Source organism: Paroedura picta, chromosome 4, assembly GCF_049243985.1.
Source record: "Paroedura picta isolate Pp20150507F chromosome 4, Ppicta_v3.0, whole genome shotgun sequence".
In the NCBI taxonomy this organism is placed as follows: Eukaryota; Metazoa; Chordata; class Lepidosauria; order Squamata; family Gekkonidae; genus Paroedura; species Paroedura picta.
In genome coordinates this window covers 75,653,785-75,673,593 of record NC_135372.1, presented here as the reverse complement: position 1 = coordinate 75,673,593, position 19,809 = coordinate 75,653,785, and the positions used below count along the sequence as shown (strand labels likewise).

General features: G+C 43.1%; 1 protein-coding gene across 13 annotated transcripts in view; it reads right to left on the bottom strand.

The window, feature by feature from the left end:
* DOCK7 (dedicator of cytokinesis 7) overlaps positions 1-19,809 on the bottom strand; it is a 171,458-nt gene that overhangs the window by 115,775 nt on the left and 35,874 nt on the right. For all 13 annotated transcript variants that reach the window (XR_013230236.1, XM_077333511.1, XM_077333499.1 and 10 more), the window contains exons 8-12: positions 16,270-16,336; positions 12,214-12,363; positions 6,571-6,651; positions 5,829-5,994; positions 1,524-1,666 (exon numbers count right to left, since the gene is read on the bottom strand). Coding sequence is in view for 12 of the 13 variants with exons in the window: in XM_077333511.1 (XP_077189626.1) it covers positions 1,524-1,666; positions 5,829-5,994; positions 6,571-6,651; positions 12,214-12,363; positions 16,270-16,336 (607 nt within the window). In the remaining variant the exon portion in view is untranslated. The remainder of the gene's footprint in view (positions 1-1,523; positions 1,667-5,828; positions 5,995-6,570; positions 6,652-12,213; positions 12,364-16,269; positions 16,337-19,809) is intronic.

Genomic DNA, 19,809 nt, shown 5'->3' with positions numbered 1-19,809 from the left:
ACCAATTAGTATCTTAAATTCATTTTGTTAATATAAAATAGCGATCCCCAACCTGTGGGCCGCGGACTAGTCTTCGACTAATTGGAGGTGGACCCCGAAGGACGCCTTCTCCCCCCCCCCCGGCCCTTTACTTCATCCCCCTTTTACAACACACTTCATTGTTGTGGCATGTCTGTATCTTATTTTGAAGGGATGTTTAAACATTACCATAGCGATCAGAGAGCGTTAGGGCAGTGGTTGAGAGTAGAGGAGTAAACTACCCCCCCCCACCGGGCCTCAGTAAAAGGCGTTGAGTGGTCCCCGGCGTTGAGTGGTCCCCGGTGATAAAAAGGTTGGGGACCACTGATATAAAATATAATTTGAACTTAAAAGAACTAAAACAGAACTGTTTCAAAAATTAACTCACACCTGAATTTCAATTGCAAACATACTTTTCAAATGGACATTCCAAATTTCAGTTGAAAATATTCTTGTCTTAGTTCTGTCTTGAACTGATACCTCCATTTCCAATTTTACATACTTTACCTCCCTCTTTGTAACAACTAAGGAGTAGCAGGATGATAACCCTAGGAATTTCAGGTGAACAACCTCTGGTGCTTATCAGGAGTGGCAGTATTGTTTTTGTGGAAACATCAACCTTGCATCAAGTCAGCAGGAGCTACTACTTTATCCCTGGATGTCCTGATTTACCAGGTGATAGTACTTAATTCTGCCCTGAACTTCTTATTTGTAACCTGGTATTCCTTCGCCTGATGTTCTTTACGTGCTACTTATAACCTTAAAACATTCCTGCATCCTTGTCCTTGATCAAGTAATTGCACTACCATCTAATCAACTATCCTGACTAGAAGCCTCAATTTAACTTTAGCATTTCTAATCTGAAAGCCTGGTGATATAACAAAAGATTAAACATATATTAAACACAAGTATTAAGAAATCAATCACTTACAAATATAACAACTTCTCTTGCCTACGAGTTTAAGCAAAATCATTCTAAACTATTACTTCTTATGTTTTCCAAAGATTTGGGCTTTAGGAAGTATTCCACATCTCATAGTCTCCCATTTTCAGAAGAGCTGGTTTTTATACTCCACTTTTCATTAACTGAAGGAGTCTCAAAGTGGCTTACAATCAGTTTCCCTTCCTGTCCCCACAACAGACACCCTGTGAAGTAGTTGAAGCTGAGAGAGCTCTGAGAGAAACTGCGCCGTGAAAACAGCTCCATCAGGACTGTGACTAGCCCAAGCTTGCTACGGGGGGTGAAGAGTGAGGAATCAAACCCAACTCTCCAGATTAGAAGCTGTCACTATTAACCACTACACCAAGCTGGCTCTACAGTGTCTCTCTACATTATATAAAAAACACTCTTGATTCATTTTAATTATTGTGGTGAGGCAGAAAGCAGGAAAAGCCATTCAGGGATTTCTAAGTAGAGCTCTAAGCACTCAACTAAAACATTCATAAAACCCCTGTACCACGGTAGTAGTACCACACTAGCAATGTGAGCATGGTATGTCTAATACCTGTTTAAAGAAGTTAGTCACTGTCAGGGTAGCTGGTCTGAAGTTTCTCAAATTGCAGGCCTCATCCCCACTCGTGGTTCTTTCCAGAGAACGCCTACCAACAATGCTGGAATTTCTTCTCTCTGACCAAGATCCTTTACGTTCTTTTAAAAAGTAAGCAGGGAAAAATAAAACAACAAACATATACAAACAAACAAGCTACATTTATAATGGGAAGTCTACATATGAAGATAACTGCTGCTATCTCAAATATAGAAAAGGTGGTTATATTAAGCCAATCACACTCTTGAGGCATTAGGAATCTGTAAAGCACTGCTGAATATCTCTGTTTCTCTCACAGCAACCATTCCCCACTGCCTTGTGCCTAATATAAAAGTCTTTATCATGTGAAGATTTATGTATTTCTACTGAGAAAAAAATGATGAAGTTGGCAGTTTGGGAAAGGGTGGGGGGCCTAAAGATGCTGAACAGTGGTTTCAGATGAGCTGTGCAGTTCACAACGATTAATCTACTCCTCTGGAAAATACTCATCAGTCTATAACATTCTCACAGACTTAGCAGCCTGGTTTTAGAGAGAATAACAGATGGTTTACTAGTAAAATCCTTGAAACATAAACCTATTTGTTATTACAGGCTTGTCCTGCTCATTCCATCCCTATTACAAAGGTCTGGAGAAGGGATGAAAAAGTGAAACAAGCTGATAAACACATATTTTATTACAACACCGATCTAAACTTTGTGGCAATCAACAGAACATGAGGACAACCTTATGGGGGTAAGAGTAAGCTTAGCACCCCTTCCCCAGAACAAGATTTTTTTGCTACATCCATTGTGTCTGCAAGCTCTCCCATGACGCAATTGTTTAGGGTAGTTCGATTTCTTACAGACCTCGAGGAAAGGCGCCAAAATTTTAGTCAATTGGACTTAAGATGTGAAACATTAGCAATTGGTCACTCCGCTGCAACCTACCTGCTACATTTGAGACAGAAAGAGAACCCGAGGCTCTATCACGGTCTCAGGGGATAATGCTTGACAGATTCAAGTGGCTCTTTTTAACCATCATGGACAAGCTGCTAGGGGTGGTAACTTGCCCCCTTGATCCCTGTCCATCCTGGCTTCTTAAAATGAGTGACTAGTGGATAGGATGCCCCCTGATGGATATTGTCAACCTTTCCCTATCATCTGGGGAGTTCCCAGGGACGCTGGAGGGGTAGTGGATCGCCCTTTACTGAAAAAACCATCTCCGGACCCATGGGACCTGGCCAATTTCCGCCCAGTCTCGCATCATGTGTTTCTGGGCAAGGTGGTTGAAAGGGCTGCTACAGAACAGCTCCTGGCATTCTTGGATGAAGCTTCAGCACTTGATGCATACCAGTTGGACTTCCATCCTGGCAATAGTGTGGAGACAGTGCTGGTCACTTTGAAGGATGATCTCTGGTGCCAGCTGTATCGGGGCGGGTCAGCAATTCTCATGATGTTTGACGTGGTCGACCATGAGTTGTTAGCCTGCCACCTTGCCAATGTTGGGATATGGAGGTCAGCCCTTCAGTGGCTGGTCTCCTTTCTAAAGCACCAAACACAGAGGGTTGCTATTGGGGAAGAGTTATCTTGCCCCTTTCAGCTCCCTTGTAGGGTTCCCCAGCGGGTGGTTCTCTCCCCCAAACACTTCAACATCTATACGTGCCCTCTGGCCCAACTGGTCCGGAGTTATAGGCTGGGTTGTCACCAATATGCGGATGACACCCAGCTCTATCTCCTGATGGATGGCCACTTAGATCCCCCCCACCCTGATACATTCACCAGCTGTTTGAAAGTCATAGCTGGATGATTAGAGCAGAGTCGCCTGAAACTCAATCCCAAGGAGATCCTGTGACTGGGTAGGAAGAGACTATATCAGGAAGTGTGGTTGCCCACCCTGGCTAATGCATCTTAGCATTTCACCCATGGCTAGAATTTGGGCATGATCCGGGATCCTTCCCTATCAATGAAGGCCCAGATCACTAAAGCAGCCCACTTGGCATCTTTCCACCATCATCAGGCACAGCTACTAGCACCCTATCTGTCCTTAGATCACCTGGCCACAATGATCCATGCAACATACACCTCCAGGATTGTTTTCTGCAACTCACTGTATTCAGGCTTTCCCTTGTCCTTGACCCAGAAATTGCAGCTGGTACAGTAAGTAGCAGCTAGGGTCCTCAAAGGAACATCTTGGAGGGCCCGTAACCAGCTCGTGTTGAGGCAGTTGCATTGGTTACTGGTTGTAGCCTGGATCAAGTTCAAGGTTTTGGTGCTGACCTTTAAGGCCATTCAGCTTCTGGGCCCACATACCAATGGGACTGCCTATCTCTCTATGCCCCTCCACAGAGCCCTTCGCTCAGCAGTTGCAAACTTGTTGGTGATTGCTGGCTCTCAGGAAGTACACGCCTCGGCCCGGGCCACAGACTTTTTGGTCCTGGTCCCAACCTGTTTGAATGAGCTCCTGGGAAGTACACCTCACCTAGACTGGGCCAGGGCCTTTTCAATCCTGGCTCCAACCTAGTGGAATGAGCTCCCAGGAGAACTGAGTGCTTTGTTGGAGCTTTCTCAGTTCTGCAGGGCCTGTAAGACGGAGCTCTTTCCTCAGGTTTTTGATTGAGGCCGGGGCAATTAAGATTTTAGGCCCATTCCAAAGGGGCTAGAGCAACTGCTCACCCCCTTTCCAACTATTCCCCAAGGCACAGGATTACTGGCAGTCCACTGAGTGAGGGAAGGAGTTTTTCAACATGGAGAGGGATAACTGTTTTATTGTTTTAGAGATTTTTACTGTGGGGGGTTCCACAGCCGGCTTGCCTAGGATTGACAGGCTATAAGCCAAATAAATAAAATAAATAAAATTGCCTGTACTAGACGCTATAGGCAGTGAGGGGCATGCTGTGCAGAGACAGTGAAAGATGCTGTTATTTGTACTCTGCATCTAAACATCGATTTTTCATTTAGTGATTACCGTATTTGCCGGCGTATAAGACGACTGGGCGTATAAGACGACCCCCCAACATTTCCACTCAAAATATAGTTTGTTACATTACATTACAGTACCTGTCACTGTCACCATTGTACAGCCACAGCGCGACCGCAATGCCTTCGGCCCATCCCTGCATCTCTCTGTGACCGGCACTAGTGCGCAAGTGCGCATGTGCGAGCTCTGTGTAGACAAGGGGCGGGCTGGAGCGCCGTTGCTTTCCGCCAAGCAGAATGGGCCAGTCACGCTGAAAAGGCTGGCACCCCTGTCTCGCTGCTGATGCTCACCACAGCCACGCTGATGACCCACCATGGCCACGCTGGATACTGCACGATACTGGATGGTATGTAGAATGAGGTGGGCGGGCATCGGGAGGCCACTATGGGCAGCTATGTCTATCCCAACTGAAATGCACCCGGCGTATAGGATGACCCCCCCCCCCACTTGGAGGCATGTTTTTCAGGGGGGGAAAGTAGTCTTATACGCCAGCAAATACTGTATGTATTACAGGGTTAGTCAAACTGTGGTCCTCCAGATGTCCATGGATTACAATTCCCATGAGCCCATGCCATTAATATACCCTACAGCAGAGAAGTTCATAAGTTAATTAATTTTTGAATGAAGAGGTATTGCTGCTTTTTTATTGATCTATCCACTATGAACCCAAGATCTCTTTTCAACCTGCCCTGATTCTCAACATCCTGAATTTTCTGTCATCAGCAAACCAGGCCACTTTACTCCTCAGTTCTGATTTCAAATGAATTAAATATCGCCAGTTCCAATAACAATTGCTGAAGAACCTGACTGCTTATTTCTTCCTACTGAGAGACCTGTCCATTTATTTCTACTCTCTTCTGATGTCATTTAACTAGTTTCTAATCCACAAGATAAGCATTCTTTTTATTTCACAACTGTTTGGATTTATTCATAAACTTTAAATAAAATTCATAAAATTCCTTGGTGAGGAATTCCATCAAAATCGTTTAGGAAGTTCAATACTTATAGTCTACCTGATCATCCTTGTTCCCAGATTTGTTAATCCCATAAAAAAAATTGTTAATGTTGATCAATGAGCATGAGGACCAGTTTGCATATGTCCTTCAGTGCTCCATTCACTACCTTACCGTCCTGTAAAAAAGAAGCTGACTTTAGAAACAAGATGTATTCCACATGCAGGTACATTTTGATTCAGGAGCACTATACTATGTGCACCATTGACTATTTCAACTATGTCTTACTCCAGACTTCTTAACAGTCTACGAAGATCTATTTGGAATTTTGTTGTGAACAAGCTTGATACCAACCTCCTGCAGCAATATCTACTTCCGTTGAGTCTCTCTCCAAACTTCCTGCACTGCTGACTATGTTCATTAAGTGAATGGCTGTCCATGCAAAAGGCATTCGGTATTTGCCGAGTCTTTGGCAAAATTGTTCAGCTTGGCTTTTCAGTTTCTCCAGTTTTTCTTTGTTCTGTATAAGCAAAGCTCAGTGTACATTAAAAAGAAATTAAAGCTGAAATGGTAACAGTGTTAAGAACAGTGGCCTTGATCCTCTACTTTTCTTCTGCTTGTACTGATCAGTCCTCCATTGTAAAGTGTAGTCCTCCCACAGAAGACATTTTTAGCCCATGCACAGTACTTTGTTTTCACTTTGAGTAAGTGAAAGTAACTGAGCCATAACAGAACACCAGGGAATCCCCAAAAGTATCTCTCCCAATTATTCCAAGCAGTTTGACAGCAATAAGGGCTCACTGTGTTGTTTTAAAACAAAAGGGAAAGGAGACTCAAATCTTACTGTTATTTATACAGAATCATTTCCAGCCTTATGCCCAACATTCAGGGAGGATACCGCTGGATCCTACTTCGTACTCACAACAGTAAGTCAAGCTGAGAGACAGCACTTAAACAAGGCCACTCAGCAAGCTGCCACTGCTGAGCAGCAGAACACGATGTCAATCAAGTCAATACTTTTGTCTACTGCATCATAGTGGTCAATGATTACAATTGCCTAAAAAGGTCATTTAGCTTTAAAATATTTAAGTATTACCTTGGCAGCATCTGCTTCTTTTAAAATCATATATGGTTCTGCACATTCCCCAATATCTCCCTGCTGCAACACCTTTTCCAGCTAAGAGAGAACAGAAAAAGATGAGTAATAAGGGAGCCACATACATCATACACATTAACAGACTAATTGCCTAATGAAGCCTAAACAGCTTTTGTCAACAGAGTCAGGAAAACTAGTTATATTGTATAATATACTGACATACAAAGGGGTAGAGAAGTTTCAGCTAAATACATGCAAGCAACATCTCTCCACAGGATCCTAAAAATATCCATGCACAACAGTAAATACTTCTCCTTCCAGGGAGGAATCTGCAATTTTCTGCCATTTCCCACCCAAGCTACAACATTCACTAAACCTTGTGGTACAGCCCACACTATTGCTAAGGGTTATCAGACCTATAGGAGCAGTCCTTGGGTTGCCCAGGGGCTGCAGAAAACAGGAAGTCTCACTTCCACAAGTAGGATTCCACTCAGCAGTTTTCTGGATCCAACCATATATTTCTGCCTGAAATTCAACTGAAATCCAGGACTTCAGCTAAGTTCTACAGGAACTTCATGGTTTTTTTTTTTATTGGTCTGACACAGAACATGGCTTTTGGTGTAATTGTACTGATTCACTGGAATGCCTAACCCTGGAAGGTATACCCTCCTATCTCACTGTATTATTTATATCATCTTTGGAAAATATGGCTTCTTGAGAGGGCTTTTTTAGTGAGAGTAAGGGTAGAGATGCTTTTATTTTGTCTTGGAATAACCATTTTATTCTGATGCATGTTACTGCTGACTGATTTTATTACTTGAACAGCACTTTGACTATGTTCCTATATTTTTTAAAAGCCTTTTTTAAAAAACAAATGAACAGTATCACTATAATGTACAAATCTGAAGTAGGATTTAAAAGGGAAAGGGGACAACAGAACGCCGAATTCATTAGGTCAAATTCATTAATAGTTCCCCCAAATTTTTATATATTTTTCTTCATCTCTTATTAACAATAAAGGTAAATGTCTGACCCTTGGGGTGATGCCCTCCAGCGTTTTCATGGCAGACTCAATACGGGGTGGTATGCCAGTCATTCCCCAGTCATTACTGTTTACCCCCCAGCAAGCTGGGTACTCATTTTACCGACCTCGGAAGGATTAGCTTGCCTGATCCAAGCAAGACTCCTTTTTGAAAGGAGTGAATTTTACAGGGATCTGTCCTGGGGCCTGTGTTGTTCAACATATTTATAAATGATTTGGATGAGGGATTAAGAGATATTTATCAAATTTGCATACGATACTAAACTGGGAGGGGTAGCAAACACAACTGAAGACAGAATCAGAATTCAGGATGATCTTGATAGGCTCGAGAAGTGGGCTAAACTGAATAAAATGAAGTTCAATAGGGACAAATGTAAAGTTCTGCATTTAGGTAGGAAAACCTATTTACACCAATATAGGATGGGGGAGACTTGTCTTGGCAGTAACATGTGCAAAAAGGATCTAGGAGTCTTAGTAGACCATACATTGAACGTGAGTCAGCAGTGACTCGGTGGCTAAAAAGGCAAATGGGATTTTGTATCAAACGGAGTATCATGTCTAGATCATGGGAAGTGATGGTACCGCTTTACTCTGCTCTGGTTCGGCCTCACTTGGAGTACTGTGTTCAGTTTTGGGCACCCCAGTTGAAGAGGGATGTAGACAAACTGGAGCATGTTCAGAGGAGGGCAACAAAGATGGTGAGGGGTTTGGAGACCAAGATGTATGAAGAAAGGGAGCTTGGTCTGTTTAGCCTGGAGAGGAGACGACTAAGAGGGGATCTGATAACCATCTTCAAGTATTTAAAAGGATGCCATAGAGGATGGAGCAGAGTTGTTCTCTGTTACCATGGAGGGATGGGCCAGAACCACTGGGATGAAATTAATTCAAAAGAAATTCCATCTAAACATCAGGAAGAAGTTCCCGACAGAGCGGTTTCTCAGTGGAACAGGCTTCCTCGGGAGGTGGTGGGTTCTCAATCTTTGGAAATTTTAAAACAAAGGCTAGATAGCCATCTGACAGAGAGGCTGATTCTGTGAAGGCTTAAGGGGCTTAAGGGGTGGCAGGTTACAGTGGATGAGTGATAGGGTTGTGAGTGTCCTGCATAGGGCAGGTTGGACTAGATGACCCAAGAGGTACCTTCCAACTCTATTATTCTATGACTAGTAATATAGCCCGCTGTACCTTGGATACAGCGGGTGCTAGCGGTGGCGCGGGTGCCTCCGAGTAGTGAGGGCGGCGGCGAGGCAGCGGCGGGGGGGGGGCGAAGTGTTAAGACTAAGGGGGGGTGAAGTGTTAAGACTAAGGGGGGGCGAAGGGGGGGTGAAGTGCTAAGACTAAGGCGGGGGGGCGAAGTGTTGGCGGCAGCGGCAGGCAGTGGCCTGACGCGGCGGGAGGCGCTTCGGGCCTCCCGACGCACCAGGCCGCAGTCAAAAGAGGGGCTGGCAATCGGAGGGAACAATCGGCAGGCGCGATTGTCTGTCCGGAGGAAGGGTCCAATCCGGACCCTTCCTCATCCCGGACACATCCCGCCCCAGAACCCCTTACCGCTTTATTTAGTCTGTGGCACCCGCAGCACCGCGGGCGGTGTTAAGATACCATGATTCTATGAATGTTCTTTCACACAGACTAAGTTAGGTGCCACTGAGAAAACTCAAAAAGGAGTCTTGCTTGGATCAGGCAAGCTATTTGAGCATTGTGGTTTTCTTAAGGCACAAAAAGGTCTACAAGGTATTTTGAAAAGAGGGAAAAAACAGCTCCCCTCAGATAGTTTTGTCTCTCAAAGATATCACTGGTTCATGAAGAAAGGAACAGTGCCATCCTAAGCAGACTTATGCCCTTGTAAGTCCATTCAAATCAATGGGCTCAGAAGAGTGTGCTTAGGATGGCACTATACATTTGCTAAGAAAGAGGGAAAATGGAATTTAGAAAAATTCTCTGTTCCCAGATGTAAGGATATTCATATCTTCAGTCACTGTTATTATTATTACCGTATTTGCCAGCGTATCAGACGACTGGGCATATAAGACGACCCCCCAACATTTCCACTCTAAATAGAGTTTGTTACATTACATTACAGCACTGAAGTGCACCCGGCGTATAGGATGACCCCCCCCCCACTTGGAGGCATGTTTTTCAGGGGGGGAAAGTAGTCTTATACGCCAGCAAATACTGTAATTAAATTTATAGCCCATCATCCTCCAAAGACTCAAGGTGGGCTACATAAAAATATCATTCCATAAAATCCCAGAAAACCTCCTAACCAATTTAACTCCCAAGATACCAAAATGGCCAGGTCCCTCCTACCTCCCACAGTCATCTAACAAGGAATACACTAGAGATTGCATAGCACAGTCTGATGGGGGCCCATCATTCTTACTGGCCTCAACCATAGACCTGGAAGAAGGGGTCCATTTTGGAAGCCTACGGAACTTTGTCAGCTCCATCCGAGCCCTCAGCTTTCCCTGGAGCTCATTCCACTGGTCCTGTCCCAGGGCGAGGCCAGGCATATCTCTCTGGGGCCATGAACCACTAATAGATTAGTACCCACAGAGCAAAGGGCCCTGCAGGGGGCATAAGCAAACAAGCGGTCCCTCAGATAGGCTCAGCCCAAGGGGTGAATAGCCTTAAAGGTCAGAACCAAGACCTTGAACTTGATCTGGGCCAAAATTGGCAACCAATGCAGCTGTCTCAGCACTGGATGGATATGTATCCTCCAAGGTGAACTAGTGAGGACCCTAGCAGCTGCATTCTGCACCAGCCGGAATTTCCCGGTTAAGGACAAGGTAGGCCAGACTTACAGAAACCTAGTCTAAAGGTGACTGTCGCATGGATCACTATGGACAGACAGTCTGGGAGCAGGTAGGGTGCTAGTAGCCGTGCTTGGCAAAGATGACAAAACACCATGAACGTTACCCCTGTGACCTGTGTCTCCATCATAAGGGAGGCATCAAGGATCATTCCCAAGTTCCTTGCTGTGGGTGAGATGTTAAACTGTGCTCCTGCAAACTGTCCTCCTGTGCTTCCTGTCCTGCACGTTCCTGCTCAGCCATAGGGACCCCCGTTTTTGAGGGGTTGAGCTTCAGATGGCTCCACTCTAACCATCCAGCAACAGCTTCCAAACAACTGCCAAATGTATCCAGGGGAGAGTCCGGGTGGCTATCCATGAGGAGAAAGAGCTGGGTGTCATCCGCATATTGATGGCAACCCAGCACACAGCTCTGGACCAGTTATCCAAAGGGGCGCATGAAGATGTTAAATAACATGGGGTAGAGTAGCCTACCCTGTGGCACTCCACAAGGGAGCTCACATGGGCACGACAGAGATTACCCCACAGCCACCGTCTGTGTTAAGTCCTGGAAAAAGGAACACAGCCATCACAAGGCTATCACCAGTATCCCAGCTCCAGCAAGGCAGTGGGCCAGTAACTCATGGTTGATCATATCAAATGCAGCCGACAGATCCAACAGCACGAGTACCGCCAATCCGCCCCAATCCTGCTGGTACCGGATATCATCCACCAAGGCAACCAACACCATCCCCGCCCCATGGCAAGGACGGAACCCCAACTAGTATGGATTGAGAGCCGAAGTTTCAGCTACAGATAGAGATGTTCAGAGACTAGCTGGACCAAACAGGAACTTAATTTTATAAGATATCTTATCTCCATGTCAAAATGGGCTATCAAGCATGGTGAGCATGAATCTGAAGAAAGCCAAATAAATCTCAATTTATTTCTTCATGAACAGATAGATACCAGTGGATTTTTTCATAAGCACAGAAACATTAGGGGCATGTTGGGGCAGCCAAATAATACCCAGCTTGGATTTAAATATTTACAAATGTAATTGCTACAGCAAAGATGGTATACAATGTGATTGTGAACAATATATTTGTCACGCCACTTCTAATTGGGCACAATACATACATTTTAAATTTGTCTTTGCTTTTTTAGTTCTTTAGTTATTTGACTGAAATATTTATAGAATACCTTTCCCTATAATGTGTAGACAAACAGGAACAGGTTCAGAAAATGGCAATGAAGATGGCTGTGGGTCTGGAGCACAAGTATTATGAGGAAAGGCTGCGGGAATGGAGTACATTTAGCCTGAATAAGAGAAGGCTGAGGGAAGACAAGATCGCACATTTCTAATACTAGAAGGGCTGCCATATAAAAGAAGACAAAGACTTGTTTTCTGCTAATCCAGATGGTTAGGCGCTACCCTTACAGGCGGGTAGAGAATTTTGGCTGAACATCAGGAGAACTTCCTAATGGTAAGAGTATATTGACAATGGAACCTATTACCAGGAAAGGAGATGGCCCTTCCTCACTGATAATCTTGAAACAGAGTCTGGACAGCCATCTGCTTAGAACACTTTAGCTTTCTATTCTGTGTATTAAGGCCAATTCTAATTCTACCTGTCTACAACAGATTTTAAAACTTATCCTATCTATTCAGACATTTTTTATTTTTAAATATCAAATGTATTTAAAATCTTATTAAGGCTCTGGGGCATAACATTTATCCTTACTGTTAGTCCTTATATTTAAAACATTTTTCTATCCAATAATATATATTTTAAAAGAAAATAGCAGCTCTTACCTTTATTACCAGGAAAACATCTTGAGAGGGATAGGTAATAGAAAAGATAGCTGACCGCGCCAACGTTGTTATGGCAGCAGGTGGTATATGAGGACGCAACATGCTTTTCATTTGTTCTGAGTTTAAATCAAAGTAGAAGTTTTCTGAAATCTGAAAGAATGTATCAGTTAGTTGCATGTGTGGATAGATGTCACATTACTGAATAACTAATTAAATACATGATTTGAAAATGTTAGAGCAATTCATTTCACTTACAATCATATATGCCTATCATACAGGAAATCAACTGGCAGAAAACAGTTCCTCATAAGTCAGGTAAAATGCATCAACATGACCTGCCTTTTTCATTTTCAAATGAAATACAAACAAGAAATACTGATCTGTATTTACCAGAAAGTTTGTTGGAATTTAAGTTAAGTACAACACAGAATGGTTTGGATCTTTTTTCTTCTTCTGACAGAGGGTCACTTCCGACCACAGAGGAACAGGAAGGCATTGTTTGCCAATTCCCCTGGAGGTTGGCAGCCCTGGTTTGGAGGGAGGTAGTAATTTAAGTACTATATCCACTGTTATGGGTCTCCTCTGTATTTTCTTATATTGCAAAATATAGCACTGCATTAAAACAGCATAGAATTAAGATGGTGGGAAGACCATGTAGTTGTAGATTTCATGGGGCATATAGATTTGATGTAAGGGCCAGAATTCTAGACTGTGAACAAGCCCCCTGTGTTAAGATTACATTTGTTTTGTTAATTGTTCAGATGATGTAAGTCTTAGCACTTAGGTGAACAGCTTGCTATGCTCTCTTCTGATGACTAATATCATCAACAGTTGCAGTGTGAAGAAGGAAATGGGACTCCTTATCTACATTAGGGGTAGAAGATATACTAGATATAAGTGTTCCATTACCAATTCTCTGTTAGTATATGATATGCTTCCTATTAGGTGTGTCAAATGGAGATCAGCTTGCAGAATAGTACTCTCATGCTCCGCCCCACCACAGCCTGCTTCTTCCCGAAAAAGCAACATCTGAGGTTCAGGGGGGACTGGATTATAACCGGTCAGTGTTGTTAGTAGTCAGAAGACGAAATAAAACTGATAGCAAGGCAAAAACTGTGCTAAAAATAACCGTAGTATTTATTATCTGCAGATTTCACAATGACGAATTTGTCCAGATATTAAAACAAGTGTCAAAACCTGTACCAGTTATTCATCACACTTTCAAAAACTATAATCAGTGGCAACTAATAAACAAAACGCATACAAATTAATAAATTATACACATATAAAAGGTATTTATGTTGTACATTGTATGTTCTTATCCCTGACAGCATATGTGTGCTACTATTATATAGATTGCCTAAATTTACCATACTATGATATCATTTGCAGATTGCCACTGGCACTAATGGAATAGTTAGAATCATGAGAATCTGTAGGTAAATAGTAATGACTATAAGATTTACTGTATACATTTATATGTATATTTTATTAATTTTATGTATTAGGTGCCACTGATAAATGCTTTTGAAAGTGTGCTTAATAACCAGTACATGTTTTGGCACTTGTTTTGATATTTGGACAAGGTCCTTGTTTTTAAATCTACAAATAATAAATACTACAGCTATTTTCAGCAGTTTTTGCCCTGCTGTCAGTTTTCTTTGGTCTTCACCATGCAGGTAGGGCCTGGAGATCTCCTGGAATTACAACTGATCTCCAGACAACACTGATGAGTTCTCCTAAAGAAAATGGCTGCTGAGGTTCCTCCCTTCCCCAAACCCTGCTTTTCCCATACTCCACCCCCAAATCCCCAGGAATTTCCCCATTCAGAGTTAGCAAACCTACTCCAAACACACTTTATTATCAAAAGCTCTGAGCCAATCTTAGGATATAAATGTAGCACTTCAAAGAAGGCAGATTTATACATACTTATTTTACATGCGTATACTACATAGATCTCAGGTATACATTCAATGGGATCCTTGTGCCTACGCCCATCATCTAACTCTGTACTAATTACTCACTGGCTTAGAAGCCACACGTGGGTCTTTGACTTATCATCCAGGTCTCTTTTGTGCTCCAGTAAGACACCCACCATACGTTCCCAACAAAATGAGCAAGGCTATTCGTGGTGGGCAGATGGTTCCCACCTTGAAAACAACTGCTGCTGCATGGACTGGAGGCCAGATAAGCAGTAAACCTCCTTAAACCATAGGCCTTATGTCATTCTATCAAACAACTCCTCACCCTCTACATTCTCATCCCAGTACCCAAGATGCTGCAAGCTGGTCACAGAGGAAAGAAAGTAAAGGCACTACCACCACCATCACTGCAGCTACAGAGGAAATGAGCAAGCAAGCCACAGTGGGGGGTAGGGGAGGTTAGTCCCCTTTCTCCACAAATAACTGGTTTTCTTCTAGGATTCTTGTTTCTCATTCTGAGGCGAGAATAAAAAGGCAGAGAGGAATCATTTCATCTCATGCCATATACATTGAGACTGTGTAAGGATCAACAGTGGTGGGAAGACCACACTCAGAAGTAATCTAGTAACTAAAAAAGGTTATAGTTAATATTATATCCCATGTTCAATTTCAACTACTTTTAGTGTGCTGACTCAAAATAGGAACTCTATTTTGTATTATTGTACTGTGTGTTTGGTAGGGTGGCATGCAGGGTTTACAGTTGCCACATGGCTCTTCTGGTTGATGGTAATTGTGAATTTGCCTCTCCCCAAGCTGCAGAGTGAGTAACGCTCATCTAGGTTAGATGGGATTCCTATTTGCTTTGTGTTTGGGCCCACTGGTGATATCTAAGCAGGGTTAGCATTAACAAACAAATTTCCTCTGCTGGCTGTCACAAGCTATTGCAAGAGGGATGATGGGGCTGCCGACAATCCCCCCAGTAACCCCTTCCCTTTGAATTCTGGCCCAAGATTTGTCAATTGCCATAGGCTCGTCATGAGGTATCACTGGCATACCATCCTACTTATTTCTGTTACTTTTCTTTCACCCAGGCCAGAAAACACACGAAATTACATGTGCTGCCAGTACTAGGGACACCTGGCAGGAAGTGGGAGCATGTTGATGGCCCTAGCATCCCTAGCTTGTAGAAACAGGAGGCTGGCTTGGATAGGAAGGGCAATGGGGAAGGAAGGCATCACCTCTTTCCTGATCAGGGCCTGAGAAAGCTCATAATCCCATTTAACTCAGCTACCCCTTGCAGAGAGTCATTCTTGCTGAAGCAGATGACTTCCTTTACTTTTCCCTTCCCAGGACACGTTTGTTGCCATTAACAGACTGCAGCACTCTGCAGCAGCACAAAGGAAGGATAAAACATGATGTGAGATGGTCACAGCCCAAGAACCTGAAATTATTAATATAGAACAATGCTGAAATTCCAATATTAGGAAGGAAACAATGTGATAGTTCATATGCTCATGAAGTGACAGAAAAGCAAAAATTTATGAACTGCCATTATACCACACCAGAGAACCCTTACCACTTCTAGATTTTAAAATAAAACACCCTGACATCTTAGGAGAGTAAAACACAGCATGAAAGACTCTTCTTATTTTACCAATTTAAGAGGCATCTTATTAAATCATGTTGTAAAAGTATTTCACAAAACATTCTGAAATATTCAAGAAGTTGCAGTAAAAGATATTGCAAGGGCTCCAAGACATAACTAACGAGGACAGATTGATGTTCTTTTATTTCTATTTTGTCTGAGTGAATCATCATCTATTAATTTAATTATCTGAAACTCAGAAATCATCTATGCATAGGTTGCAATTTCTTGAAATGGTCCCACTTTCTGTGCACTGATCTCTGTCTTAAACATACAATTTTATTTTTTCGAGGATAGAAATGTCCAGATTGCATACTTTTGCCTTCAAGCTCTCTTTTTTTCTATGCAGATCATTTTGAGCTGCTTCCTAACATGTTGATATGATTCTTGAGCTTTGGGGCTAAAACCTAAACTCTTTAAAAATTAACCATAGAGGCACTGCAGTTCAGGCCCTATAAAACAAACACATGAATTATACAAATAACTTACTTTTTTCTTTTCTTTAGCATCATACAATGCCAAACTTGCAAAAATTGGCTCTATTTCAATTTCAAATCTTTAAAAGGAAACAAAAAAAATTAAAATTATATATATGAAAACATCATACTGCAACCAAGAACACCTTATCAGAACAAAATGACAAGTACCGTTGCTCTATGTCTCTCCAGCCATTTACTTGTTTACCATTTACAGTTTCAGGCTGTAAATATTCTTTATTTAGATCTTCCTGCACTTGCCAGACTCACAGGACTCATGCTGGTCTGTCTGTCTGTTTGCGTCCCAAAATACAATGGTTGCTGGTAAGGGCTGGCCAAAGCCCATAGCCCAGGAGGGACACACCTGCACCACTCCACCCAAACCTCAGCCCACAAGCCTCTACCATCATCTCTACTATCTCTACTCAACTCTGGATTATAATGATCAGCTCTGCAGGCAAAAATGGCCCCTTTCGAGGGTGGACACTGAGGCTTTGTACCATTTTAAGGCTCCCCTCCAAACCTCCAGGAATATTTCCAACCCAGGGGTAGCCAACCTCCAGGTGTGGCCTGTTGAGCTCCTGGAATTGCAGCTCATCTTCCGGCTATAAACATCAGCTCCCCAGGCAGAAATAGCTGCTTTGGAGGGTGGACGTTGTGCAGAAGAAACATTTAAGGCCTCCCACACAGGTTGTTGTAGAGATGAAACACTTGAGGCCTGCTGCACAGGACTGTTCTGTAGATGAAACAGGAGGCAAAAGGACCCCCACAATAGCATCCAGTTTCAACTGCACAACAACCTTGCACAGTAGCCTCAAATGTTCAGTGAAGAAGAGACACGCATGGCTTCTCTGTATCTTCCCTCAAGCAGTTACGCTGGTCACAGCAGTATTTTAAGGGAGAAGGAGCTTTTCTGTGGTCTCCCTGTCAGCCAGCAGTTAGGCAGAAGGGAAAAGCTTTCCCCCCTCAAAATAAAAGTGCACATATGCCAACAGACTCCCCTGCATTGCTCTTGGAAACGCATAACTCGCCTCAGCCAGGGGCTGTTACAGGCTCCCTTCACAGCAGGCCTGAAGGGAAGAGGGGGGTGCAGAATCCTGAGCAAGAGCAGCAATTGGCATTGGGGGAGGGGAGATTACACCAATAGGAATTTTTGGAACTTTCAGCATGTTGTCAGAAGTATGAATGACTTTTTATGTATATAGATATACAATGTAACTGACATCTTTTAAATAAAAGTCCTTTTTTGCTCTTTAATTGCCCACAGAAGTACTGTTGAGTCATGTTACCAGGCATGCTCTTCCCATTAATACTGAAGCTCTTTTTAATTTCTATGTGGCTTAATAGAGTTCAGTTCTATGTATACCTGAGAAGTCTGGTAGTGTGCCCATCTTACTTTATAGATTTTGACCCCACTGTGATAGTCAGGCAGATTGTGGTAAAGGACAGAAATAATTCTATATGCCTCCTGGTATCTTCAAATTACTGATTTAACTCTGTTCCAATATACTGTTCTTTACCATCTGCTGATGTTCATATAAAACATCAAAATCAGTTGGCATGCATAGCTCTGTTGTCTTACTGTTAGTTCATTCTTGAAATTTTTATGATAATCTTTAAGCTGTTATATTTTAAGTGACGTATTGTTGACTACTTTGGGCACACTGATGAAATACAGAATAAAGGTTTCAGAAAACAATAAAATAATAACAAAAATTGCTAGTAGTTTGCAAGCTGAGTAGCACCTTGATTTATAATCAGTGTAGATTTTAGTTACTAAAAATACTTGTTCCCTAATTATTCAAATGCATTTGTTCAAAGCTTGTACCCAGTTATTTGCAACACTAAGTACCTAACACAATTCTGAGTTCTTTTTCAAACAGCACAAGAAGATATAAGCGCAGACACAATGAACATTAAAAGTACCGTATTTGCCGGCGTATAAGACGACTTTTTTCCTCTGAAAAACATGCCTCCAAGTGGGGGGGTCGTCCTATAAGCCAGGCGCGCTTCAGTTGGGATAGATACAGCTGCCCGTAGTGGCCTCCCGATGCTCACCCAGTGCCCATAGTGTAAGGTGACCAGAATTAAGGGAGGTGGCGGCAGAGGCGGCGCCCCCCCTCCCCGACTGGGTTCACCTATTCTTCTGCTGTCTTGTGAACTCCTCCCGGCTCGGAACTCGCTGGGCCCGCCAAACTTGTGCCTGCGTGCATGCCCCGCCTTGCCGCGGCAGCGACGGGCCCTCCCTCCCACATAAGACTCTGAAGCGGGAGGGGGAGAGAGAGCTCCCGAAGGGCCGGCTGGGAGAGCGAGTGGTGAAGGAGTGGAGAAGGAGGAGGATGCTGGGGGGGAGGTGCCAGCCTCTGCTCCCCCTCCCTTACTCTTTCACGGTTCCTGGTGTTTTGAAACCGCCCCCATTCAGGAAGAGAGCAAACGCGGCCGGCCTCGTACTGGGGCCTGAAAGCTTGGCATGCAGGGAACGCTACTTCTTGCTCTGCCCTCCACTCGCTTGCTTGCTCCCTATTTGTTTGCAGTTAAATAAGCAGAAGAAGCTGTAGCAGCCTCAACTTGCAAGAGAGAGAGAGAGAGAAAGAGAGAGAGAGAGAGAGAGAGAGTGAGTTACCCCTCTCCTCTCGCCTTTTTTTGGGGAAGGGAGGTAATCACTAATCCAAGCATACTTTCGTGCTTTCTTTTCTTTTTTTTTTATGGTGCTCACTCTTTCTCTCTCCCCCCCCCCTTCTGATGCTCTTTTATGTTTTATTTGTTGTGTGGAAGGTGTGCGGAGGAGGGGGTAGTCTTATACATCGAGTATATAACAAACTCTATATTTTGAGTGGAAATGTTGGGGGGTCGTCTTATACGCCCAGTCGTCTTATACGCCGGCAAATACGGTAAACCTGATTTTTTCTCAGATATAATATAAAGAGAGTTCTGTAAAAGGACAGTCTCAATTAACTGAAGTAACTCATATCTATATAGCTCTTTGTTTCAGGACAGATCTGCTATCAGTGTTCTTAGTGCAGAATCTTAAAGCATCTTGTAAAAGAAAAGGCCACAAAATCATCTGTATTAGTGCTGGGGCTTAAAGTGTCCTCCCTCTAGGAGATGTTCAACATATATCTCAGTTACGAGAGGCACTCTAGTCTAACTGGAATTCCCTAACAAGAAGGGTTGACCTAACTGAGGACGAAGAAGATGAATACAGCCATGTGGAAAATCAGTTTTGTGCTTTATTCCTCTAAGGGAATACCAGTAAAATTTTACCTCGTGTTATTAGAGAAGAGTTATAGGCAATGAACCAGCTACAGGTAACCCTACATTCAGCAGCTCCACTTCATTAAACTTGTTTAACAGGTTTCTGTTATCCCTAGCGAAGGCTTACTAACTCTCCAAAGTCTCAAGTCTTAAAGAGACAGTCATGGTTTCCAAGCCTCAGTTTTGGCCTACCTGTCAGTTGTCTGATATAAAGTTGCACATCTTTATCTTAAAAGGCTGAAAGTTTTTCTGGCGGGGGGGGGAGCAGTAACTAATATTCCTTAGTGGAATAAAAACA